Source organism: Lissotriton helveticus, chromosome 1_1 (genome assembly GCF_964261635.1).
Source record: "Lissotriton helveticus chromosome 1_1, aLisHel1.1, whole genome shotgun sequence".
Taxonomy (NCBI): domain Eukaryota; kingdom Metazoa; phylum Chordata; class Amphibia; order Caudata; family Salamandridae; genus Lissotriton; species Lissotriton helveticus.
Window position 1 is genome coordinate 1,948,361,698 of NC_136057.1, and position 27,380 is coordinate 1,948,389,077.

The 27,380-nt window shown below is 48.1% G+C and overlaps 1 protein-coding gene across 4 annotated transcripts in view; it reads right to left on the reverse strand.

Moving 5' to 3' along the window:
- LOC144755198 (coagulation factor XIII B chain-like) overlaps nt 1–16,485 on the reverse strand; it is a 603,405-nt gene extending 586,920 nt beyond the window's left edge. For 2 of the 4 annotated variants that reach the window (XM_078643888.1, XM_078643878.1), the window contains exon 1: nt 16,316–16,481. In XM_078643888.1, the coding sequence (XP_078500014.1) occupies nt 16,316–16,373 (58 nt within the window). In that variant the 5' untranslated portion in view covers nt 16,374–16,481. Of the gene's footprint in view, nt 1–16,315 lie in introns of all 4 variants that reach the window. The other 2 variants (XM_078643896.1, XM_078643904.1) reach the window with 2 other exon arrangements.
- Between the last annotated feature and the right edge of the window lie 10,895 nt (nt 16,486–27,380).

Below are 27,380 nucleotides of genomic sequence, written 5' to 3' on the forward strand. Positions count from 1 at the left end.
TGCTGAGATTAGCGGGTCACAATCACCTATCCTGCTTTCCAACACTAGCCCACGCTCACGCGGGAGCGAAGACGACGACTACTTGTTCGGTCTACCAGATGGCTCAAATCCGGAGGGCCTACCTGACGTCACACCCCAAACATCGGACTTGATATCATGAACAATCCTCCCCCGTCCAGCCCTGACTGGACCGACGTGTCTTTCGTATTGGAACAGTCGGCACACCCTCAGGGATGGATCAATCAAGGGCCCACATTGACACTCCTGGAGGCCCTGGCAACCATGGTCACTGTCTCCTGTGGGGCCTGTACTTTGCTACCAAACACCACCCCCTCCCCCCCCCCGTTCACCGGACTGCCGCGGAGCTGCCGTGGCGCCGGGAGGGGAGCCGGGGTTATCCTGCCAGAGTGCCACCGGGACCATGACTTTAAGGGGGTGGACGGACCCCTAGAGGTGAGTGCCCCTCCCCCCGGGGGACGACAGAAGCGCTCCTGCCTTGGGATCGAATGTCCAGGTCAGGTGACACTGGGAATCGGTCCTGGCCACGGACACTATCACTGATTCCTGGCGTTCTTTTGGCCCACTGCCTGTGGCAGGGGAGCCGCTGCGGCTCTTCGGACGTAACGAACTACCTTGTTTAACTCAAGTGCTGTATTTAGTCATCCCCCCATTGACCTTACGGATTGATTGAGCTCGATAGAGCGTCTGGGCGGCGACTTGTTTTTGTTGTTGCCCTTTTGGTATTATGTTTATGTTCATGTTATGCCTTCTGAGACTAGTGTTGGTACTGTCCTGCTATTGCGTGCATCCTTGGGTTCCGGGGCGGGGCTGTGGGGTGCAACTGCTCATTGATTGCTGCTGCTACGCGGGTGCGGGTGGGGCGGGTGGGGACCGGGGGGGGGGGGGAGATGGGCGCTTGACCATGATCAGCACTGTGATGGCTACGTTTAAATTTTGTACCTGGAATGTCCGGGGCATGCACACACCTTCACGCAGATACCAGGTATATTCCTACCTTAAAAGGCACCAGATCCAGATTGCACTGCTCCAAGAGACACACCTAGTTGCCACTGAGGTAGCCACACTTCGCCGTAAGTGGAGGGGTCAGATATTTGCCACAACCTTCTCGGCATTTGCGAGAGGGACCTTGATCTGGGTCCGGCCCGGGGTTCCATTTGCATTAACACACAGCAATATTGACACTGAGGGACGCTACGTCTTCATACAGGGCAGACTTGACGGGCAGCAGGTAGTCATAGCCTCCATCTACGCTCCTAATGTGGAACAGGGGACATTTTTCACACGACTGTCGGCAACGATGGCGTCATGGCCGGGCGTACCCTTGATGATGGGCGGGGATTACAACTGCGTGCTAGACGCTTTCCTTGATCGCTCGTCCCTCCCGGTAGCGTTCGCCCCGGTACAGGCGACATCCAGGGCCCTCCTTGACTGGGCGACGCAATGGAACTTACAGGACGCATGGCGCGTCAGGAACCCCACCGCCCGGGTATACTCCTACTACTCGGGAGCCCATTCCCTACATGTCAGGTTGGACAGATTCATGCTGTCCCGTGACCTGCTCCCCTCTGTGTCTGACACTGACTACCTAGGCCGGACACATTCAGACCATAACCCGCACACGCTGGTATATGGATGGAAGCGCCCACGCCCGCCCGTGCCAACGTGGCGCCTGCAACCGGATCTCCTACTTGACACTCCATTCCGAGAGGAAATCTCCGGGAAGATCTTACAGTACTTCGAGGACAATATTGGCTCGACCCCCTCCCCGAGAACCGAGTGGGACGCCTTTAAAGCGGTGACCCGGGGTAGCTGCCTCGGTGTCCAAGCAAGCTTGCGTAGGCAAGTGGAGAAAGATCTGCTGCAGGCGGAAGAGGCTCTGTTGGATAAAGAACGGGAAACAGCGGGGGGAGACGATGCCCAACTCATCTCGGCCAGAGCGGACCACGCTGCTTTACTGGAGCGCCTAAAGAATATCAACTTCGCAGCACATTCCGCACGCACCCACAATACAGGCGACAAACCTGGCAGGCTACTGTCATGGTTGGTACGGCAGGACACGCACTCTGCATCGATCCTATCCATCCGTACACCCCAGGGCGTTGAGGTCTATACCCAGCAACAGATCCATGATGCGTTCACGTCGCATTACAAATCCCTGTACAGCTCGCGGCTACGGGCCACGGTGGTGGAGATCACAGACTATCTGGTGCCTTTACAGCTCCCGACTGCTACCGCTGCCCAACAGGCCGAACTAGGAGCCGCGCTTACTGGTGAGGAGTTACGTGAGGTGATTTTCTCCCTCTCCAATTGCAAAGCGCCGGGCCCTGACGGGCTCCCGGCGGAGTTTTACAAGGCCTACTCCCTGGTATTAATACCGGAACTGCTGAAAATGTATGGGGCAGCACTGGAAGACGCTGAACTCCCGGCGTCCCTGAACGAGGCTAACGTGGTCTCCCTGCTGAAACCGGGTAGAGAAGCGAGCGACCTCGGCTCCTATAGGCCGTTAGCGCTCCTCAATACCGATTACAAAATTCTTGCAGCGGCCCTGGCCCGGAGACTAGCGCCACTGGTCCCCACCCTGGTACATTCTGACCAGAATGGCTTCGTACCCACACGGAGCACGTCCTACAATTTACGCCGTTTTTTCAGAATCCAACGTTATGCGACCCTAGCCTGGCCACGCTCGGGATGCATCGTACTTGATTTGGAAAAGGCGTTCGACTCGGTGGAGTGGCCATACCTCCTCCGAGTCCTCGAGAAATACGAACTGGGGGACGCTTACGTACAGATGGTGGGACTCCTCTACCAGGCCCCGGAGGTCCGGGTCCGAACTGGACGGTTGTTCTCGGACAGGATCCGCATCGGGAGAGGTACCAGGCAGGGCTGCCCCCTCTCCCCCATATTATTCGCCTTAGCGATGGAGCCACTGGCCGAGATGCTCCGCAACTCCGGAGACGCCTGGGGCATACCGCTGGCGGATGGCACCCACTCGGTGTCTCTATATGCCGACGATTTGTTGCTATATGTCAGAGATCTCACGCAAATACCAGCGGCGATCACGGACATATTTCGGATATTTGGCGACATGTCGGGGCTCCGTGTCAACTGGGCCAAATCAGGGACCTATGCGTTCGATAGCGAGATGCCGCAGTGTGATGTACGCATGATGGGGGAGACGCTCCGATGGCACCCGACGGTATTTCGGTACCTTGGGATATTCATATATCGAGACCCCGTAGACCTCCTGGAGGGGAATCTGATAAGAGCCATTTCCTCGCTTACGGCCCAGGTCACATTCTGGAATTCCCTCCCGCTCAATGTGCCCGCCAGAGTGGCGCTGACCAAGATGATAATGCTTCCCCGGCTTCTCTATTACTACACCAATCTACCAGTGTATGTGCCTGCGCGCATCTTTAGAGAACTGGACTCCCTCACCAGACGCCTCATCTGGAATAAGGGGAGGCCCCGGGTAGCACTGAAGACTCTGTTTGCACCCATAGACGCTGGAGGCCTAGCGGTTCCCAATCAGGAACTCTATTACTTGGCAGCACAGCTGCAGTGGGTTGCCTACTGGCTGAGCGGTAAGAACTTAGTGGACACAGCCACGGCTGATACCATCCTATCTCCCGTACAGGCGCTTGCCCTCTTCCACCCGTTGGCGCGGGGCCGCCCCCCCACGCAGGTCCTTGTAGCAGTGGCGAAGCAGTGCCTCGTGCGGAGCCTCCGGCTCACCAAACAAATAGTGCCCTATGCCCCGAACCTGCCTCTACTGGGGACACACCTGGGTGCAGGCACGCTGTCCTCGGCCGAACTACGCAGCTGGACTGCGGTGGACTTGGACGACCTGGGCGGCCTGTATAGCGACGGGGAGCTGTTACCCTTGGAGACCTTGGCCACGGACACAGAGCTGCCGGTGGGTCAATTTCTGACACACGCCAGACTCCTACATGAGTTGGCAGAAGCGTGGGGTGACCTCAGTCACGAGCCGTCCACACACCTACTCATCCAATACCTGCACGTGATGGGAGATGGTTCACACCTTGTACATTGGCTTGCGCAAGCCTTACACAGCCACACGCAATTTTCCTCTCGGAGATTGAGGGACAAGTGGATGGCCGACCGTGGCACGGACTGGACAGACAACCAGTGGAATGCTATTCTAGCGGGCGCCAGGGTCGTCCCCCGCAATGCACGATTCAAGATTATACAGTATTACATCGTCCACCGGGCATATCTATCTCCAGACAAACTGAATCGTTACTTCGGACTCACTTCCTCGGCGTGTCCCAGATGCGGCCTCCAAGACTCGGACCTCCTGCATGCACTCTGGAGCTGCGCTCATCTTACCTCGTACTGGTCTGCAGTCGCGGACATGCTGACGGCGGCCACGGGCGAAACTCTTCCCAAGACTTGGGAAGTGTGCCTCTTGGGACTCTACAAGAGGACCAAACAGACCAAGATGCGGGCGCGCTTTTGGGATCTAGGCCTTATCACGGCCAAGCGTCTTATCACACGACGCTGGAAAAGCGCCGACCCACCGCGCCCTGCGGACTGGCGCCGCTCTTTTGCCAACTGGGCCTGTGCGGAGAGTGTGTCACTTCACAGGGAGGAAACCGCTGGACTCCGGAAATACCCGATTGCCCAGGACTGGGACGTTGCCCTGCTTGCGTATCACCACGCATGCACACAAGCCGAAATAGAGTGCCGTCCCGCTGCGACATAGGGAGGGCTCCCTCGACTGCTGTCCGCACCTAACACGGGCTCCACCGCCCCTTTCCTTCTCCCCCTCCTCCCCTTTGTCTTTCCCCCCGCTCCGCGCGCCCCCTTCCCCCCCCCGGTGACCGAGACCGTGTGTGGCGGAGACATCCCCTGCCACATTTGCCCTCCTGCCGCCTGTGCCCCCCCCCCCTTTTTTGCCTCGCAGCCGCGGCGACGCCGCCTCCTCACTTGTTCCCGCCCCTGCATGGCCCATATCGGATGCACCACACACAGCTAGGATCCTGGGTACGCTACCACACACACGAATGCTAGTCCAACAGGTTTTTGGAATGTTTTTCCCTCCCCCCAGTATTAGACTTCCCAGTTCACTCTTTGGTTGCCACAGAGGCCGATTATACTGTACCCCTAATCATGCCCGACCACACCTCCACTGTTGCCTCTATCCTCTGCTGCATTGTACAGGGAACTCAATTTCATGCACTAACTGTGGACTTTTCTTTTTTGAACGCGCTAGGCCCTTTCTGCAGTGCTGCGAACTGCGGGCACTGCACCATGAGTCACTCCCTGGCACAGTCACTTATGTACCAATGCATTTCTACCAGCAACTGTTTATTTTCACTCATGTATAACTGCTGTGTTGACGTGTACAATCTGCTAGGTACTGTTTGTGGCAATAACACGTTGTTCTGACACTGTATGTACACCTATTGGCTTATCTGTGAATTTAAATAAAGTTTGGGACCATTGGTCTTAAAAAAAAAAAAAAAAAAATGATGGCTATCGCGCAGCTGGGTATTCCGCTGGGAACAGAAATGCGGGTAATCGATCGGATCTAGGGGTGTGAGGGCATTGATTAATTCCCGCTCCTTTGAAGTGAGGCGAGGTCCTACTGTAGAGGCAGTAAACCGCATCTGTTGGGCTAAGTGATGGCCTGGGGTCGGGCCGAACAATCGGGCAAGGAGGAAGAGGTTATCAAAGGGCCTGTTTTATGAATGAGATGAAAGGGTGTGGGGGGTTCAGCGCGGGATGTGGCTCGGAGGCAGGGTTGCGCTGGAGGTGCGATTAGGGCCAAGCAGGAGAGACCGGGGGCTGTCGAAGGGGGGGGTGTGTGCTTGCGAAGCCGGGGTGTGAGGGGGTGAGACGCGCTGGCTATCGGCAGTAGGCAGAGGGATCATGGCATTCAAAAATGGCTGCTGCTTACGCGCACGCATGGATCCGAAAGGAAACAAGATGGCGCCGATAATGTTTACGCCACGATCTACATTTTAACAGTCCTCCCTTTTCAACATATCTAGCCAGCTTGTCAATTTACGTCAATCCCCATTATATTTCTTATTTCGAGGTCATACAATGCTTTCATGTGTTCAGTTTTGAAGTCCGAAGTCTTAGGGCACATGCAGTTAGCAATGAGCGAACACAGAGGTGGCAAACATTGAATACCTAGGCAACACCCACACAGTATCACGACCGGTATCAATATAAATGTGAATAACCTCCATCCCCAGTCCTTCAAAGTGCCCCAAAACCAGCTTCCAAGCGACCATCCTTCCTGTTCCTGGTGAACCTCTGAGGAAAGTCTGTGGAGGTGTTCGATTGCTTTGTAGACTGAGGGCGAGTTATCTGGCACGTAGGTGCAACAGCTGGACCCAATGATGCGGCATGCTCCTCCTCGGTCAGCTAGAACCACATCTAGAACAAGGCGGTTCTGAAGAGCCACCAGGCGGACTGCCTGAAGTTCGGCTGTATTGTTAGTGAGGATGCCAGCCGTGATGTTCATGGTTGTTTCTACTGCCTGGGTCAGGTGGCGGATGGCGCGGCTGTTTGCCATTGGGCCCCACAGAGGAACCAGTCCCTTCACTGCATCCAGGAACTGTGCTCCAGTGGAGTCGGCTTGTTCAATGTCTTTTGCGCGCTTCTGTCTGTGGTGGTTTGCTGGGGCCACGTACGTTGGAGGGAGAACGAAGGCGACGTAGCAGGTACCCCCCCCAACTTTTTGGAAGCCAAGTGTAAGCTTTGGTGCCGCAAACAAAGTACATATTCGGAGAAGCAACAAAGGAGGGGGGATCGATGGCGTCCAATGTTCTGGTGATGTGGCAGGAACTGTGACCCACCGGCTGTGTTCCCAAGCCTTCGAGGCACACGAGGCCCGTGACATTGATAACAGACAGAGCCACCGTCAGAGTGGCAGCAGTTCGTTTCCGTAAGTAGGAGAAGGTGGGTCTGGCTGGATTATGGAACACCTGCATTTCGACTCGCTCCTTGGCAGGGATGTCCATCTGGAAGGAGGAGCCAGAGGTCAAAGGACAAAAGGGAGCAGAGGTCCTTCCGGTTTTGTTCAGCCAGAACCCGTGGTAGAAGTGCGACACTGTTTGACCAGAAGTGGCGTTGTCCCTGTAGCTCTCTTGCAAGAGGGTCAACCAGGCAAGGCAAGAACCGTGAACTGAGAAAGGGGAAGGGATGAAAGGGATGGAGTGTCCGGTGGCATGCGGGAGCAACCCGCAGATCCAGCAGTTTGTGGCGTTGGCGGCAAGGTTGTGTTGGTGCAACAGTTGCACGAAGGAATTGTTCCAGAACTCCTTACGCCTTTCTCGGAGCTGAGGCGAAAGGGAGATCAGGTGATGTTCCTTCGTAGTAGTTGGCTGTGCAGTGGTCAGCAATATCTGGTGAGCGGGTGCGCTCTCTTCCATGATCCAGAAGGAAGTCATGAGGAGGAGGCAAAAGAGGAGGACAATGAAAAGAACAATTGTCTTCGATTTGTGTATACTGTCAGTCTTTGGATTTCGATAACGGGTATTTCCTGTTGATTCCGTCGTCTTCTTATCTGGCGCTTCCATCATCTTCAAGGTGCTCGGTAGTGGGCAGAACCGCTAACACTCGTTTAGCCTCTCTTCGGGTAACCCTTGGTTGTGTTTAGGCTACCGTTCTGAGATTCAACTTAGTCTGTGGTCTACTTAGCCGAAGCTCCCTCCTTTCGACGCAGGAAATACCCTTCCCTGGATGGTACAGTGGGATCAGAGAATTTTGCAAGTTCGAGTGCCTCGATATCAGGATAGCAGTTCAATGATGGCCGGTCTTTGTTCAGCAGTTCTTCTTGGGTGCTGACGCTTTCTGTTGTGGTCAGGGTCGAGGAGACCTTCTTACAGTGGTGTGCGTGCAGCCAGTGTCGCTTCCCCTCCACTCGAAGAGCCGTTCGGGTGGTAATCAGTACTTGCCAGGGGCCCGTCCACCGGGGTTCCAGACTCTTTGTCCGTTGGAAATTCCGGATCAGCACATAATCTCCCGGTTGGATATCGTGACCCGGACCCCTGGAAGCATCGGGGATGGCCTGCTGCACCTGCTGATGAATGATAGACAATGTTTTAGTCAATTTGCACAAGTAATCAGACAGTAGGACGTCCGGGACGTCGTGAATGGAGGTCGGTTTAGGGGCAGTCCAGAGGTTCATCGGTCGCCCAAATACAACCTCGTAGGGGGTCAAATGGTGCTTAGTGGGAGTGGAGCGCATCGATAGCAACGCCAGTGGGAGGGCATCTGGCCATTTAAGTCCTGTGGTGGCCACTATCTTTGACAGTTTTAGTTTCAGTGTGGCGTTGTGTCGCTCAACTAAGCCAGCAGATTGGGGGTGAAAAACTGCATGAAACCTCTGTTTTACACCCAACCCTTTCAAGATTAGTTGAATAACTTCAGCTATGAAGTGGGGGCCGTTGTCGCTCCATAGAATTCGACAAAGACCGTAGCGAGGGAAAAACTCTTTCAGCAGTACCTTGGCAGTGGTCATGGCAGTGTTATCACGGGTTGGATAGGCTTCTACCCATTTGCTGAAAGCACACACAATGACTAATACATACTTCAGGCTTTGGCATCTTTCCAGTTGGATGTAGTCCATCTGGAGGACCTCAAAAAGATGGTCGGGGACCCCAAACCCTCCCCGGGGTACCACAGTTCCTTTCCCAGGGTTGTGTTGCAAACAGATAAGGCATTGCTGGACCAGGCGTCTGGCTGAGTCGGGAATCTTGTCGTTGTGCCAAACCCTGGAGATGAGTTCGATCATGGGGGCAGATCCTATGTGTGCGGGGGAGTGTGCCATAGTCAGTATGGGGATCAAGTATGAATTGGGTAGCAACCATTTGTTGGTGTCCTTTGTCCGCCAGCAGCCTTCCTCGTCTTTCAATCCCACCCGTGCCCATTCAGTCAATTCGTGTGGTGAGCTGGCCATCTGGATGTCCCTAATCGTTTCCCTAACGTCAGTCCATTTTTCTGCTTGTGACCTGGTCACATACATACGTGTCGTTGTCCTATTCTCAGCTGTGGTTCGGGCAGTGATGTCGGCCAGCGCGTTTCCCTGTCCGACTAAGTCTGTCACCTTCTTGTGTGCCTGACATTTGATTACCGCTAATCGTTTGGGAAGGAGAACTGCTTCAATCAGGGCGGAGACTAAATCTCCGTGGAGGATGGGCGTGCCGTGGGACGTCAGGAATCCCCTCTCCCTCCATAAGAGTCCAAAATGGTGAACCACTCCGAAGGCGTACTGGCTGTCCGTGTAAATGTTTGCAGTAGTCCCTGTCGCTATAATACATGCTCGTGTGAGGGCAATCAGCTCTGCCGCCTGTGCGGATCGCTGCGCGATGCTGGCAGTTTCAACTACGGTTTGGGCTGTGGTAACTGCATAGGCAGCTGAGGTGGTGCCGTCGGGGAGTTTTATGCAAGAACCGTCTACCCATAGCTCTCCGTCAGGGTCCGTGAAGGCGGTGTCTCGGAGGTCAACTCTACTCCTAGTCTGTTCGTCTGTGAGGGTCACACAGTCATGTATAGGGGGGACGTTCGGGTCGTTTTCGGGCAGGGGCAACAAGGTGGCTGGGTTCAGTGTGGTGCATCTTCTCAGCGTGATGTGGGACGCAAGCAGGGTTAGTTCGTACCCGGTCAGTCGTGCGCTGGTCAGGTGTTGCGTCTTAGTCTGGTTCAAGAGGGTGTCAACAGCATGGGGCACTAATACCGTGAGGGAATTCGAGAGTACGATCCCCTCACTTTGTCGGATAGAGACAGCAGCGGCAGCTACGGCTCGAAGGCAGGCAGGCAAGGCTCTCGCTACGGGGTCAAGGGTGGCAGAGAAATAGGCACATGGTCGTTGCTTGGGGCCAATGGTTTGAGTCAGGACAGACAAAGCGCACCCCTCCCTTTCGTGAGTGTAGAGAGAGAAGGGCTTTGTGTAATCGGGGGTTCCTAGGACCGGTGCAGAACAAAGGGCGTCTCGAAGTTCTTTGAAGGACGATTGGCATTCGGGGGTCCAAGGGAGTGGGAAGGGGACATCTTTGGCTAGTAGGGAAAGTAGCGGCTTCACAATGAGGCTGAAATTTGGCAACCACTGCCGGCAGAAGGAGGTGAGGCCTACCAGGGAGCGGACTTGTTTCTGGGTCTTTGGGACGGGGGTTTCCAGAATGGCCTGAATCCGATCGGGTGTAAGCTTTCTCCCGTCTTTGGACAAGAGGTGGCCTAGGTAGGTGACCTGGGGTTGGCAGAATTGCAACTTCTTTTTGGAGACCTTGTGGCCATTTTCCGCGAGGAAGTGCAGGAGTTGGAGGGTGGCTGTGACTGCAAGTGGAGTGGTGTCGGCCGCCAAAAGGATGTCATCGACGTACTGTATCAACACCACTCCCTCCGGTAGCTGAACGGCGTCCAGCTGTCTCTTGAGGGCCTGGCTATAGATGCTGGGACTTTCTGTGTAGCCTTGGGGAGCTCTACAAAATCTATATGAGCGGGATTTTAACGTGAAGCCGAAAAGGTAGTGGCTGTCCGGGTGGATGGGGATGGAGAAGAAAGCGTTTTTGAGGTCAATTACAGTGAAGGAGGTGGCTGTGGAAGGAATCGGGGTCAGAATGGTGGCGATATCTGAGACTACAGGGTACTGGGGTACAACTACCTTGTTGACCTCTCGAAGGTCGATGATGAAGCGGTACGCTTTCTCATCTCCCTCGCCCTGCTTCTTCACAATGGGTAGGATGGGGCTGTTGCAAATATTGCTGACTACTTCCTCTACCACTCCTGCCTCTACCAGGGACTGAATAATCATTACCAATGCCTTCTCACCTTCGGGCGATATCCGATATTGTGGGAGTTTTGGGAGTATCGCATCTTGGCGAACAGTTATGCGCACAGGGTCGATCATCATTCGTCCTACATCAGCGTCCGTTTTAGCCCACAGATACAGAGGTAGAGAGTCAAGTAAGGATGCGTCAGCGTCTGAGATGGAAGACATGTGTAGTGCATGATGATGTCTGAGCAGGGTCGGGTTATCGTACAGGATGACCCGAACCCCGTCCTGTGAACACCTGATAGTAGCTCGGAAATGCTTTAGTAAATCAAGTCCCATAATGGCATCGGGGGTGTTGGAGGAAAGCAGAAACGTCGTGTCAGTGGGGTTACTGTCCAAGTCGAAGGAAACCGGTGCGGATAAAGGGTTAGTGGAGGGCGTTCCATCAAAGCCTATTGATGTTATGTGTGAGCCAGAGAAGGGTGCCCTTGGAATCAGTCGTTTAGATAACGCACTACGTGTCGCGCCAGTGTCTACCAGAAATGGAGACTTCGTACCTAGGACCTTAGCGGTGACGTAAGGACCTTGCTGGTCAACATAGAGCTCGACTGGATCCCTTCCTTGCCCTTGGCAGTCCTATGCAAAGTCGTGAGTGTTGTCGCAGTCAGACTGTTGGCACTGGTTCTGTCGGGGGCGGTCAAATGTGTTCGGTCTGCCAGGTCTGTCATTGTTGGTGTCGTGGGTGTGCCCTCGTCCCTGCCCTCTAGTTTTGGGGCCATTTGCCATGTCTCTTGTCTCTTTATTTTTAAGCATTTCCAGGAGGACCGGGCATTGAGACTTCCAATGACCAAATCCTTTGCAAAACGCACACTGGTTCTCATCGAGGTCTGTTCGTGGAGCGCCGGGTGTGGGTGTGCGGTCTCTAGGGGGTGCATTTGGTTGGTAGTTTCCTCTATACCGTTCCCTTCCTGTCGTCACTCCCTGTAATTGAGCAATCATCACTCGCTCTTTCAAGTCCTTTTTCTTTTTCTCAGTCGCCCTCTCGTTCTCGTTCTTTTGGTGTTCGTAATACTGAGCCATCTGAAGGATAGCTGCAGGTTTGGAGGCCCCCCAACTACTCTCGCTCGTCTGTAACTTTTGGGAGACCTCTTGCGATAGACCCTTCACGTAGTTTTGCACGAATAGGTGTTGTCCGGTTGCAGTGGTCATGTCTTGGCCACTGTAGTCGGAGAACACCGTCTCAAATCGGGAGAAGTATTCTGATACGTCTTCCTGGGGTTTCTGACGGCAAGCCGTGACTACCGACCAGTCTACCTTCTTCTCTGGGATCAATGTCTTGAGCTTCTGAACTATTTTTTCCGGGAGTTCCAGTATGTCTTTTACAGGTTTCTTTCTGGGCTCCCGTTGCCTATCTAGTTCACTGAGTTGATTCCAGGTATGTCCGAACAGATCTGTGTGGTCGGCTTTTCGGATTTGCTTCCACACATCAGCCGGCAGACATAACCCGAAAAACAAGTCAATGTCCGCTAGAGTCATTATGGTTGAGCCTAAGGCTGTACCTAGTTCGGTATAAAATGCGGTCGGGTTCTTTCTTAAATCGGTAGGGTTTGCCTAAAAGTTAAAATATCTTGCCGGTCCCATGGTTGATAAGCCCAGTTGTACACAACCCTCCCCTTTGCATCTGCATGGTTGATATCGTCGTTCGTTCCCTGACCTCGTGGGGGAACCCAGTAAGGGGCGGCTTCTCTGATAGGCATCATAGTGTTGCCTACTTCTGATGAGGACCCAGTCGTTTCGGGAACTGTAATCTTAACTTCCGGTTTTTGTTCCGTGAGGTGGCGGAAAACCTCAAGCGTTTGCATGAAGAGGTCCGCCGTGTCACGCTCGGCCTCGTCCCCAATATTGACTTTTCTATATAACGCTGTCAGTTTAGTAGGACCCCGATTCTGATACCTATCCTCATATGCGTTCAGGGTGTGGTAACTAAACCGTAAAATGAAATGCCGTCTGTGGCTACCGGCATGCGAATTGTGCATATCCATCGTATATTCTTCGCTCTCCTTCCGTTCTACCAGTGCCTTTGCTATCTTGTCAATTCCCTCTCGCTCATCTTTGCTCAATCTATTCAGTCTACCCGGTGGCTGCTTGCTAGTCTTGTGTTCATCTGATGGTATTTCTAATGCTGCCGGAGCGGAGGCAGTGAGGGCTGGGGCACTAGCTTCAAGGTTATTCTCATTTGCACTCGGAGCTGGCAAGTGCTGTACTAGGGGTTGGGAGGGGGCGCAAGGGGGGGCATATAGATGATCGGAGGACTTAGCAGCAGCTCATCGTTCGCCCGTTGTTTGGAGGTCAGCTCAGGATAGAGCGTAGAGGGGTTCCTAACAGGACACTGGCCTGTCGATTCAGATTCCTGTTTTTGTCTGGCTTTCTCCCTTTCTTTTATATCTTCTTCTAGTTTCTTAGCGGCCAGGTGGGCTGCCTTTCGTAACTCTTTTCCTATTCTCGCTTCTTCTCTTTTCTTTCGTTGTTCTGCTTCTTTGCGCCACATGCCGAAACTATCAAGCATAGTGGGCGTGGTTTTATTGTTACAAAGGGCTGTTTCCAGCACGTTTATTTTTGTGTCATCGAAGGATCCTATCAGTGGCCACTGACTTTCCTGATCCTTTTTAGTATATTTATTCCATAACTTACTATAAGCTACGGCGACTAGTCCATATTTTAAAAACATATCCTTATTAGGGGTGCCCTCCAGAGGAGCCGGATGATCCACCTCTAATAAGCGGTCCGGGCTGAACCAACTACTGACCAATGGGGAGAAGATAGGCATGACGGGTTACAACGGGGACAAAAGTCTGCACTACCTATCCTTCACTACTTTGTGAAGACTGGACAGAATATTTCTATTCTGCAGTATTCGCAAATAGGGAATACCCAAAGAGAGAACCAATATCGAACAATTAATGTCCGTTCAATCAAACAATCAGTGGCGAGAAAGAAATAGGCACGACGGGTTACAACGGGGGCAAAAGCCTGCGTTACCTATTCTTCACTATCTGCAAAGGAGGACAGAATACTTTTACCCTTCCCCGTTTGTAGACAGGGAATTCTCGAGTAAAACAATCCTCGAACAAACAATGTTCGGGCAAACAATCAATCAGTGGGGGAGAAAAGATAGGCACGACGGATTACAACGGGGGCAAAAGCCTGCGTTACCTACCCTTCACTGCCTGCAAAGGAAGAGAGAATACTTTTATCCCTCTCAGTTTGCAGACAGAGAATCTCCAAGAGAACCAACAATTCGGAGAGCAATACTAGTATTTTCCAATCAAACAATCAAATATTTCCTAGTTTGTCGTGTTACACGACCTTACCCGGACCGTATGGACAGTTTCTCGTCTTCCGCTTCCAGCGCCCGATCGTCCTCTATTCTCCGTAATTGCTGTGGCACTCCTGATGGTTCCCAGTCAGGACCGTAGATCACTCGAGAGAGGTCTGCTCGGAACCAGTGAAGTTCGGATGATCGGCTGCCAGACGAGGGTCTATCGGGCAGGAGCTCTTCCCGATCGTTGCAGTCGTTCACTCCGTCGTCGGGACCTCTCCCACTGGATCCACGTGTCGCTGATGGGCCCCACGTTTTGGATGCCAATTGATGAAAAAAAAGGGTTCAGGCAGATCAGGTCGTTTTACCCCTTTCTAGGTTTGCCCGGCGTTAGCCGCTTCTCACCCAACTCACGATTTACCAAATAAAGAGGCAGGCGCTGGAGATTGGAAGGCAGGAAACAGGAGTTTATTTCCGACGGAACGGAACACGTCAAATCAGACAACAGGGTATCTTCTCGAGGTGCTCTCTCAACATCTCTGAGGCCTGGCCTCTTATACACTGGTTTATTACTTTATTACATGCAACACATTCTTAGTAATGCTTTGAAGTACGGAGAAAGGCGTCTTTGGAATCCCCGGTTCAGGTCCGCTCCCACACATATCTACAGTAGGAGTCCCCACCCCTAATCTCAGCATGATGGCTATCGCGCAGCTGGGTATTCCGCTGGGAACAGAAATGCGGGTAATCGATCGGATCTAGGGGTGTGAGGGCATTGATTAATCCCCGCTCCTTTGAAGTGAGGCGAGGTCCTACTGTAGAGGCAGTAAACCGCATCTGTTGGGCTAAGTGATGGCCTGGGGTCGGGCCGAACAATCGGGCGAGGAGGAAGAGGTTATCAAAGGGCCTGTTTTATGAATGAGATGAAAGGGTGTGGGGGGTTCAGCGCGGGATGTGGCTCGGAGGCAGGGTCGCGCTGGAGGTGCGTTTAGGGCCAAGCAGGAGAGACCGGGGGCTGTCGAAGGGGGGGGGTGTGCTTGCGAAGCCGGGGTGTGAGGGGGTGAGACGCGCTGGCTATCGGCAGTAGGCAGAGGGATCATGGCATTCAAAAATGGCTGCTGCTTACGCGCACGCATGGATCCGAAAGGAGACAAGATGGCGCCGATAATGTTTACTTGTAAACAACAAGGGTTCCCTGTGAGAACAAATGAAAAACAACCCCTAGGTCAGGGAATAAATCAGTGGAGAAAACTACCATCAACCGGTTGATGTATATTCATTTTTTATGGAATGTATATTTTTAGCTATTTTATGTGATTGTAATAAACTTGTGTAACTATTTGGAAACTGTTCACTCTTAGTGTTGGTCCTTTCAATACCGTGTTATTATTTTAGAATTACTGCCTAGGTAGTTTTCTCCGCCGATAATGTTTACGCCACGATCTAGATTTTAACAATATTATAAAACCAAGCTCAAGTAAAATAACTCTGTCCAGGAAGTGAGTTAAGAACAAAAGCCCACCTATAAGAAACGTAGACCCAACCCTGTTGTCATTACTAAAGTAACCCGAGCTAAGACGTCGAGCCGCCCGCACTTATGGGCAGATTTACAAGCCCCATGCGACATTGTTGCGTCCCTTTTCCCATGTTAAAAGTGACGCAAACGTGGGGCAAGGGGCTTGTAAATCTTCCCCTTAGTCTTTCCGTACAGTACAGGCAAATCTCACCATTCGCAGACATAGTACGCGATTCTGATCTCGTGCCTCGTTACTTGTTCATGTTCAAGACGTAGCATGTTTTGGAATTCGCACATTCAGACCAACGCTACAATTCGCAAGTAGCAAACAATGTACTTATTTGGCACCCGTAGCAAAATCCCATTCTTTATTTGAAGCTAAAATCTCTGCCAATGTTTCTTATAAAGAATGATAAATATATCTTCAGGATCCTTAGACTTAATTCAGACAGGGCTGTCGAGGATCAGAGGGCGCCTCTCTGTTTGGACAGAGTGAAGTCAGCTTTATTTGTAGCTAAAGAACGAAGACCGCGAGAAACGAGACCCGCGGGTCCACCTTCTCCCGTCTCCCTGCCTTCTAGAGTAGACTGCCCAATCCCCAGCTCTGTCTTTACACTCTGTTTTACAGATGTGCTTCGGCTTTTGTTCGAAGATGCCCGGCCTTGTGTGCAGCACTCCCGCCCATACTCTGCCCAGTGCGGCAGCATCTTACCTTGAGCCCCGCAGCAGGCCCACAGTATCAGCAGGACGGAGCACCGCAGCACCTTCATACTGCAGCCGATCAGACTCGCCCGGTCCTTCCAGCTTCCTCAGCGCTTTGACGAAAGTGGGTTCAAATACCGCCTGGCATTGCTTTTAATCCGCGGTGCCAGGTGCTGCAGTTCAGGGGAACTCAGTTGCAACATCCGCGGGCAGAGGTCATGCAAACTTTACTTAGTGGGCGGTGAGAGCAGCCGGACCTCGCATTCCTGCGGTGTGCCGCCCCTCCGCCTATTCAAGGCCAATCGATTAGTCAATGAATAAAGACCCCTCGTCCACCAAATCTAGTCAGCAGTGTCTGTGTTTGAAGGATTAAACAAACGCCGTGGGTCGGATCACAAAACATTTCTAACTGGCGCCATTTCACGTCCTTTGTGGTACTATTAAAGCATTACTTGCTTCAAACATGCTTTAGCACTGTTATATGAAAGTGGCATTCGGGATATGGTAAAGTAGGATGAAGAGTTCTGCAGATTTGTAGTGTGGTATTTTGTTGTGGCAGTGATATGTTCTGTTTTGTGTTGCTGTACAATGTGGTTTTGTTGCGTAAAGTGGTAGTTGTGCTTTATTTAGACTATTTGTTGTGATGCACCTGGTTACATTTTAATTGTGTTGTTATGTTGCTTTGTTATGTTCCAATATCCTCTTTAGGTATGTTAAAAATGCTGCTACATTTCCAGCCAAAAGCAGCACATTGAAAGTTCATCTGACAAGCGACCAGTTACTGCTGTCTAATGTGTTACCCTAGTACTGCAACTACTTAACACACCCGTCTTAACGCTCCTAGTGCTTGCTTTATGTGACATGGCCACACTTATCTAAAATGAACTTTGATTTGCCATGAATGGATTTCTTTCAATTTCACTTTTATTACATTGGACCCCCCTCACGCCCTGAACTTCTTTCTTCCATTACAGAGTAAAAACACCCACTACGCTCATTAGGAACACTACCCGAGTCTTAGCAACGTAGGCATACAGTCGTAGCAAGGAGACAACTGAGGGAGAGGAAGAAAGTATGAGAAAGGGAGAGCTAGAAGGGAGCATAAAAGCAAGCGAAGTTAGATAATCTAATGGAGGGTGAGACGTGGTGGACGAGAACAGAGTGCAAATAGTTAGATGGAGGATATAATAGAATGGGTGGCAAACTTTCCACCTTCACTGGCAACGTTGCACAAGCAGAGACCCTATGCACAAACTGAGACATTTTGCATGTGCAGGAATACTTTGCACACTTGGAAACAATTTGCGTGCAAATACACATCTGAAGATGTTTGAAGGGACCCAGAGGGGATTATGAGTCACATTGTACATTTTTAGGCGTTTTATTCCATAATCTTTCCTCTAACTCATGCCCTTTTAAATGGTGTCACTCGGCTGCAAATGGAACATATGTAGTCTTATTACTGTGTCATACTGTATACAATTGTAAACTCTTTTACTACCTCCTATAGTGAGCATTGAAAGCTGTTATTGCCACCTTTAGCGAGAATAAGTATAGTGAAATAGACCTAAGGACTGAAACTCCAATGGTAAACACATTTAACCACGATAGATACTGCTGAGTGACCACCCACAGCCTCATATAGTTTATATAAGGATAAGTGTGGGTGCAAAAAACGTTTTCTCCTACACCCACCGCTGGTGCTGCTGAACTTCAGGGTTGCCAAATAGCATGGCTGCCTACTCTTGATTCCACCTCATTCGTCTTTTACCTACCATGAGACACCCCCAGCTAATTTATCACACTCTTGCAGGTTCTTTATCATCCATTTCTCCCTTTGCCACTATTTTTCCATCTTTCTCTTCCACCTGCTTTCCTCCTTTACTCCCTTTCTCTATCTTGTTCTGGGCTGTGGTGGCTGCTCCGCACAACCGCCGGATCAAATTAAGCACTAGAGTGCCTCAGGACTCAAAGAAAAGGTCTCACATTTTACTTCTGCTTTTTTTCCATTATATGCAAATATTGAAATACTAGGGAATGAAGGGAGGTCAGGAATATGTATCACACAGGTAGCAAGTGCTATTAAAATAACACATTGACAGGATCCCTAACAAGGTGAACAATTGACTGATTAGGGAAGAAAACACTAGTTTAAGATCTAATCTTGACTTTACCTAAATATGCTGGAAATAAACAATGAATCTAAAATCTGTCCAGGGACTACATTAACGTGATATTTCCCTGGGAGGGTGTTCTCTGAGCCCTTCCATCGTAATCACTGTCTTCTGTGCTATGGTCTAGTAGGCTAGTTGGAAACTTTAGAACCATTAAACCTTGTGTTTAAACCTGGACTTCCCAATTGGCTAAATTGGTGCTCTTGTACAACCAGCTTTAGAACTTACGCCTTTGTCCTAATTTTTTGACCATTATTGGAATGGTTTAAAGTCCGTCTGAAAGCTGTTAGTAAGGTTGTGGTAAACAAACAATACAAAACTGGAATGTAATGGCTTTTACTTCAGAGGGTTGAGGGCGGTGTCATGTGCCATGGTATAATCACCAAAATGTAATATGTTGGTAATGTAATAGCCTTTGAAACAAGCAGTACTGCATTAGAGATCTCCTTTTTTTCGTAAAGTGCTGCTGCTCCCTTGTCAACAATGTTAAAATTGGCATACGTCTGATTGGCATATTTAACTTACCTATAAGTCCCTAGTATATGGTACCACAGTGTACAGAGTGTCTGTAAGTTAAATGTCACAAGTGGATTCATTGGTCCTTGCACTACAGTGGCAATGTAAACTTGACCTGCCTGAAACCAGTAGCCTGGTTGTATAGGTGTTAACTGTAAATTTGACCATTTAAATATACTCCCTTTTAGTAGGCTTAACTCCTCCATTTAATATGAATACGTTCTCTCTACATTTACCTTACATGCCCACTAGGCAGGGTATTTAAAAGTAGGACAAGTAGAGGTTTAATATTAAACAACTTTACAGGGAAAAGATTCTATAGACTACTTTTACTGTAGAAGCGTTAGCTGTTCCATAGGAAAACACTGGGGTACAATTAGGACTGGTCGTATTTTCATTCACAACAGCTATACCTGGCTATTGATCCCATAATAAGAGCAAAACCCGTCCTGGGTTGCTTGTATTATGGCTCAGGAAGGACATAGACTGGCAGTTCCGGCTGGACTGCTCCCTTGAGGAGAACGGTCAAGGTTGATTTTCATATGGTAGGCCCAAACTAAGGTGGCATGATGGACAGAAACAATGAATTGGGATGAAGCTCTGAGTGATCACCAGTGGCTAGAATTAATTCAAGCATTCCAAACAACACTTTGTTATTTGATGCCCCAAGTGTGACGTGCATACTTAGACGTGGATCCTGTGCTTACTGTGCCACTGGAATCAAGCTATACCTTGTATCGTGTAGTTCCCACTAATCTGTAGGGTTTGCATGTTTGTTGGACAACATAAAATTTGGTTGAGGTTCCTACGCTGATTCCGGGCCCCCTAGCACTATATGTGAGCCTAGAGACCAGCTAGCTCACAGGGCCACCATAACCCCCCTACCCAAACAGGGTGCGATTGATTTGTGGCAACCACTGAACCTGACAACGCTGATCCCCCAGGGATCGTGGTAACAGATCTACAACCCTTTTGCTCGGTCACTCGTGCACTCTTGTTCTCATAGAAATATACAGAAAATGGTTGAAGTACTTAAAAACCTGCTTCTCTGAGTTGGGCCGTCCTGATCTGTTTGAACACCCGTCGGGAATTGGAAAGGGGGACATTGACCTAGTCAAGCAGACCTTTCTTCTGCGTAAGAAGGCTGTGAGGGAGGGTGTTGAGCTACATAAAGTAAGTGCAAGGAAATTTATTATGGTTAAAACCTGCCTGACAACAGAGCCTTACCTACTCGGCACTCTTAGCACTCACGATAAGTTTCTACTAACAAGATTCAGATTTAATCTGTTCCAGCATCTGCTTATCAGACCCAAAAATGAGAGTTTTTGTAAAAATCCAATATCCTGTGGCTGCGACGGAAAGTCTCCACAGGATATGTTGCATTTTATGTTTTTATGCAGATTTTATGAATTCCCGCGTAAACGCTTTTTAATTGCCCTTTTAAAGAAATTAAATTTTAATCAGATACGACCAGCCTTTTTATATTTACAATTGCTGCACAGTGATAGTGTCCTCCAAGTTCTTGAATTTTTAAAACTGTCTCTTAAATTGCAAATTTGTTTGGACCAATGAATGAAGTGATTATAATGAACTGGAGCTTTACGGTTGTAATGTAGACAGTCCCTTTAATATCTGCAATTATATTTTATGTATGTATTGTATGTCTATGCACTTTTATGGTTGAAATACACCGAATAAAGACTCTACTACTACTACTACTACAGAAAATAAACAATTGGACGTTTTTCAATACATTTATTGAACCAATGTTATTCTTGTTTAGAATACTTGTGCTGCAATAATCAGTAGACAGAAGCAGATGAAAGTGATTACAAGCACCAAAAGAGCAAATAGCAGATACAGTTCCACCATGGTGCTAAGACAGTGTATTTATGCAGGCATATAATACAAGGTAGTAATCAGACGTACTGCTACTATGCAATTCCTACTCTATGTGTACCTAGAGTGTGTGTAGGTGTAGAGGCAAAAATCTCCTCATGGGATGATCCAACCCCAATACCTGTCAGGAAAGAATGTAGGACCCAATCCTGGTCCCGGATCGGACTCCTCTCACGGAGATGTCAGACCTCTCAGAAGTCTCAGCATGCAGGAACCCTAGTGGTCAGCTGAAGTGCCTCCTCAGCTAATCCCCTGAGAGGATTATTTTTTATAATAAAAAGTATCCTTGCAATGTATGTATAGATTAGCAATGTTATGGATATGTAGATATCCCTGTCACTCGTGGATGAAGATAGAACAACATTTGTAAATTGTGCGTAAAAGCCTTGCACGAGGCATCGTGATAATATTGTGCAATGCCAGATGTGTAAAAAAAAGTACTTTGAGAGAAACTAATCCAACATTGTCACACAAGTGAATATGTGAAAAAGGTCACAACAATAATGTAATTGTGCAAAAAAGAGGACAATGTAAGAAAATGTGCAGCTTTGTTACATGAGCCTAACTCTGGCACATAACACCCACTCCTCATACTAAAGGTCGACCTAAATAGTCATCTTAAAAAGGCAGCAGGCTATATAAAAATCAAACTATAAAAAGTTCCAAAACCACTTTTAAAATCATCGAAAAGCAAGCTCCCCCTTTAAAGTACTCATAAAAAGCAATGTAAAAGGCATTATACTGTTTGCAACACAAGCACCCAGAAAGCCATGGTGCCTAAAATAAAAATCAGAAAATATTATGTTGATTTGTCTTGTTAAAAAACAGGCAGAATATTTCCAACAAAACGGAAAAGCCAATTGTTTATGTGTTGCAAGTGGTAGTTGCAACATTGCTGTTGCTCGCAACCGCAGTCAACTTTCCCAGAGGCGTACCTCGAAGCAGGTTTATGGAGCAAAGGTGGTTCCATTCAAATCCCACAGCAGCTGCCGTGGGAGGGACTATTTCATATTAGCATTCCACAGGGCCGGTATCCAATTTACTAGGCGCTAAAGCATCCCAGGGTGGCTCAAAGAATGAATTTATCAGCAAAGGAATACGCTGAGGACAACTATACCCATGGGCCTTTAAGGGGTCCATTAGTACTTCAATGTCCAATGTTGCAACCAATTACAATCCGAGACAGAAATCCAGTGAGCATTTATGACTGCACAGCAGGCAGTGGAATACAGGTTGTACGCAGTGAAACCACACAGGCCTGAACGATAAGAACCGGTGCTCATTCAGTTCTCGAAGCAGAGGTGTGCTGAAGCAGTGTATCATGAGCTCCCAGAATTGCAGCACAAGCGTTGCTGTTTCCATTCCTGTTGGAACTGGGACATCCATTGCGTAGTGGAAAAATTAAAATCAAACTTCCCACAACAAGTAGCAGGACAAGCGGGAGACCTCCAAAAAACGCTTCTCTACACAGAGTGTATGAAAGATGGAATAACTCAGAAAATGATCTGAAAGGGGCTAATCATTCCAGAGCCAATACATAAAAAAAGGTGCTCTAATCCCTTTTTTATCAGACATTTTAACCCCTTCCACGCTCATGACGAGCTGGGCTCGTCATGGTGTAGCCTCCTCGCACGCTCATGACGAGCCCAGCTCGTCATGAATAATGGAAAATGGAGGATCCCAGCACCGGGGGGGAAAACGCATAGCAGCCAAGTGGTTAAAGATACAGTGGACAGTTCCCCAAAATGCAGTTCCATTCAGAAGCAGGAAAAAAACAGTCCCAAACCATCCACAGGACCAGAATTAGTATTCCGACTGTAATCTAGAAATATAACAAGGGACTAACAAAGTATGTCTTTTTCAGCTAAAGATAGAGAGCACGCACTTGTAGCTTGAAAGGAAGAGGCTGCAGCGGTGGTATTTCAGATTCCGTTGAATTTGATGAGAAGTCGTCACAGTCCACGAAATAGCCTGACGCTGTTCGGTCTTTTTTTGGCAGCTCTGCAGGTTTTGAAGAACTGGGAGATGATTCACTCTTTGGCATATTCACATAGATGTCGTTAATATTTCAAATTGAAAATTTTGTTTCTGTATTAGTTGACTGTACAGTTGTAGCTGTTGCAACAGGAAGAAGAAATACTTTGTTGTTGTTTACTGTTTCTCGCTGGAGAAGGGAATTTGTTTTAGTTAATAAAGCCTCCATCTGAATTTACTCAAGGGTAGCGAGAGGAGTGAGGTGGCTACTTAGGAGTCCATGTGACATACGTTTGAGAAACGGCCACATAGTGTGGTTTAATCAGATCAATAGGGACAAACCTTTGGTCTCATCTAGCGGCAAGGGGTGGAAGAGGTACAGTTCTGGTAACTTCAATAGCCAGGACATTTAGAGGAAGGCCCAAATTCTTTTTTTGTCCACAATTCTCTACCTGACCAGATCCCCAAAATTTAGGCCCCAACTGAGTCTTGCCGGAACAACCTTCACTTCTCCAGTGGCAGTGACTTTTACTTGGACATTACTTTGGTGTCCTGGAATTCATTGAGTTTCTGTAAAACAGCCAAGCGTTCATTGATGTCAAACGGTGTGTCTGCCACCACTAAGCTGACATTATCGAGGTCTATGATGCACATTCTCACCCCAAACAGGATTTCATATGGAGTACGATAACCCACGTTTTTTCTTGGCAAGTTTTTCAGTGCTCGCTGGATCCCATATAGAGGATGAACCCAACTGCGACCTGAACCTAGTAACCTTGTTGTTAAGGATTGCTTTAAAGCATGGTTTTTCCTCTCAACTACCAAATTACTCTCAGGATGGTTGGGGGAGGTGTACCACAAGGTCACACCCAAACTTCCCATGGCTTCTTTGTAAGCCCAAGAGCTAAACGGAGACCCTGGCCGAAATGTTGTGTGCCAATTGCATATGTCCAGATAAAGTCTTCCAAATCCTTGATAACAGTTCGGGTGTCAGCCGACCGCTTTGGCCATACCAACAGGAATCTGGAGCATGAATCTACTGTAATGAAGATGTAATTGTAAGGCCAATCTGATTGTGAGGGGCCTCATTGATCTAAATAGACACAAGCTAAAAGCTTGTTTGAAATCGATGTGCTACGGTTGAGCCCTTCATCTGCTGGCAGATGTCACATTTGAGGACAAAGTCCTTGGTCTGTTTAGTAAGACCTGGCCACCAATAGGGCTGCTTTAGTAACAAACCTGTAGCAGTAATCCCTGCATGTGCTGGAACCCAGACCCTCATGTGCTGTTAGTATTAACTAGGGGTGTGCGTAGTTCGTGAAGTAGCTTTACGCGTAGCTACGCAAAGTGCACTTCGCACTACGCGAGCTACGCGTAGTACTATTGTGGCATCCTGCTAATGCAGCTTGTTGCCAGGTTGCCACATGCATTAGAATGCTCTGTACAGGTACTAAAATGGTTTAGTTTAGAGTATCCAGACAGTTAAGCTTGGACCTTGCTACTGGTGACTGTTTGTCCTGTGGATGGGATCCTATTCTACAATAAATACTTATTTTACCTACAACATACCATTGTACATCTTTACATTGGCGACGAGACGGGATTTGTGAAGAAAAGAAGAAAGGATCTCAACAAGGATATCTCCTATTACTTCATTTTGAAAATTCATGAAAGGTACTGTCATTTTAAACTTTCAAACTAATACTTTCAAGCTTTTGAAACATTCAGCCCTTCATGGATTAAGAATTTTTTTTGACAACTTCTACTTATTTATATATCCTGTGAACCACTTTTAAAGAGATATTGTGTCTAACTTCTGTGAACAGCACTCTTTTCATACAAAGAGAAGTTTTGGGCTGATCGCTAGTCGGTGGAGTTTTGGGAAAAGCGCTTTACTTTGCTTCTTTTGACAATTTCATTCACTCCATTTGGCAGTGTTTCCCTGCGCAGCACCGTTTGGCAGTGTTTCTCTGCGCAGCACCATTTGGCAGTCTTTCCCTGCACTGCACACACTTGCTCGCCTTGGTGATTTTAAGCGCAACGTTCACTTGCTCAGTTTTTGTCATTTTAAGCGCTCCCGACCTGCCCGTACACAATAAAAAGTAAACAACTCAACATCCGCCCTAGCATCGGCATCTTTTGAAAAGCTTACTGTGCCTTCTGCTCGAGCGCAACGTTCTCCCTCACTCATGGACGCCATAATTCCACCGGAGCTCCACAGTTCTTCCTCACAGACAGCCTCCTGAGTAATTGTCATCACGCAGGAGCGTAATGACGTATTTACGACGACGTGGCGGCCATTTTCTTGACGATTATTATCAATTTATTTCCACAGCAGCACATTCATCACGAATTTTGTCAAATTTCACTCTGAAGTGCCTCTCTGTTCAAAGAAATATCGCGCAACAGCAGGTATCAAACTGCGTGAGAAAAGACACTGAGACTGTTTTTTTTTTTCTTTCTTCTTTCAAAAATATTATTTTAATCTGTACACCATTTATACTTTCTAAATGTCTTCATAATCTCATATTTTATCACCAAATATAGAAATTACAGTAGCCATTCATTATTACTGGTCTTGAAAAAGATCCTTAATGTTATATTGTTTGACATAACTTTTGCATTAACATTGTTATATTTTATGTAAAGTTGGCTCAGTCCACATAATGCAGAACATCACAGCTCCTCCGTTCTTCTTACAATCTCCTGGAGATCCTCCCATTAGATGGAAAAAGTGGTGTAAAGTCTTTGAAAGATATGCAAAAGTTTGTGGGGTCAACTTAAGTGCGGAAAGGAAAACAGCTTTATTATTACACTGTTTAGGGTCGGAGGGCCAGGAGGTATTTGAACACCTTCCAGAAATACAAGATAGGAATCTAAACGAGTATGAAATTTGTATAGCAATGCTAGACAAACATTACCTTCCGAAAGTATCTACTATTTTAGACAGATATCATTTTGGTCGAAGATTACAACTTGAAGAAGAAAGCATAGAGAACTATATAACTGCCCTAAGAAAATTAGCATCATCTTGCAAATTTGCTGCCTCTATTGATGAAAGAATAAGCGATCAGTTCATGCTGGGATGTAGCATTGAACGTGTTAGAGAAGAGTTATGGCAGAAAGATGAGCCTGATTTAGATGATGTGATTACCATAGCAAAAAGGATTGAACATTCTATTAAATGTGTAGAGGTCATAAAAAAGAATGGTGAAAGCAAAGACAAAAGTACTGTTAGTCTTGTTAAGACCTCGAATGTAACTAAAGAAAATGCTAGCCAGAGAAATAGTATGAGAGATGTAACCAGTAACAAACCTCTCAATGGTAAACCAGATAAAAAAAATTGATTTTGCGCAAGTGAAATGCTTTAGATGTGGCAAAATGGGACATTTTGCAAATGACAGACAATGTCCTGGATAGTAAGCCACTTGTGTCTGTGCAAAAGAAAGAGACATTTCACTGTTGCTTGCAAGGGGAGAGAGTACAAAGGCAAGGTTAATGAGATTTTTTATGATTTTGATGACACAAGTGAATGTAATGAAAATGCTGACTGTGGCCAAGTTTTGGTCCAAGTAGTTTTTGGTCCCCAACCAAAGAATTGTCCTATTGATGAAATTTGGGTTAATGGTCATTCCATTAAGGTATTATTTGATTCAGGTGCCAAAATCACCATTGTGGCAAAATAATTTTATCTCAAGTATTTACAAGGGAATATTAAGATGTTTCATCCGGATATAAAACCACTTGCATATGGTAGGAAACCTATAGAGCTTTTAGGGTACTTCCTAGGAAACATTGATTACAAAGGGAGACTCACTAACTCGAAAATTTATATTTCACAAAAAGGAGACAATATTTTGAGTTGGTTTGATCAAAAAGATTTAGGAGTAATGTTAGATCCCAATTCCTCCCCCCCATCATCTTGAAGGATCTACCCTTTGTCAACACCAATACTGTCAATGTAAATCAAAACTGTGATGAGTTCTTTTTCAGAAAAGTAAAAAAAGGGTTTTCCTAATGTTTTTACTGAAAAGTTAGGTTGTTTGAAGAGCTATGTTCATCACATTAGGTTGAAGAAGGATGCCGTACCTGTTTGTTGTAAAGTACGTACTGTTAGAGATCAAGTTAAAGCAGAATTGGGAAAATTGGTCAAGGAGGGCATCATAGAAGAGGTTGAAGCAACCCAATGGGTCGCTCCAATTGTAGCCGCCAAGAAATCGGATGGCTCTCTTCGTTTATGCATAGACCTTAGGGAGTTGAATAAAAGTGTGGTGGTAGATCACTACCCTTTACCTAAAATTGCAGACATGTTAATGTTATTAAAGGGGGCAAAGGTCTTTAGTACGGTGGATTTGAGATCCGCCTATCACCAAATAAGACTTGATGAAGACTCCAAGGATCTAACTGCGTTTGTAACACCATTTGGCACATTTCGCTTTGTGAGACTTCCGTTTGGGCTGGTGTCAGCTGCTTCAGTTTTTCAAAGAGCCCTGGAAGGTGTCTTAAAGGGTT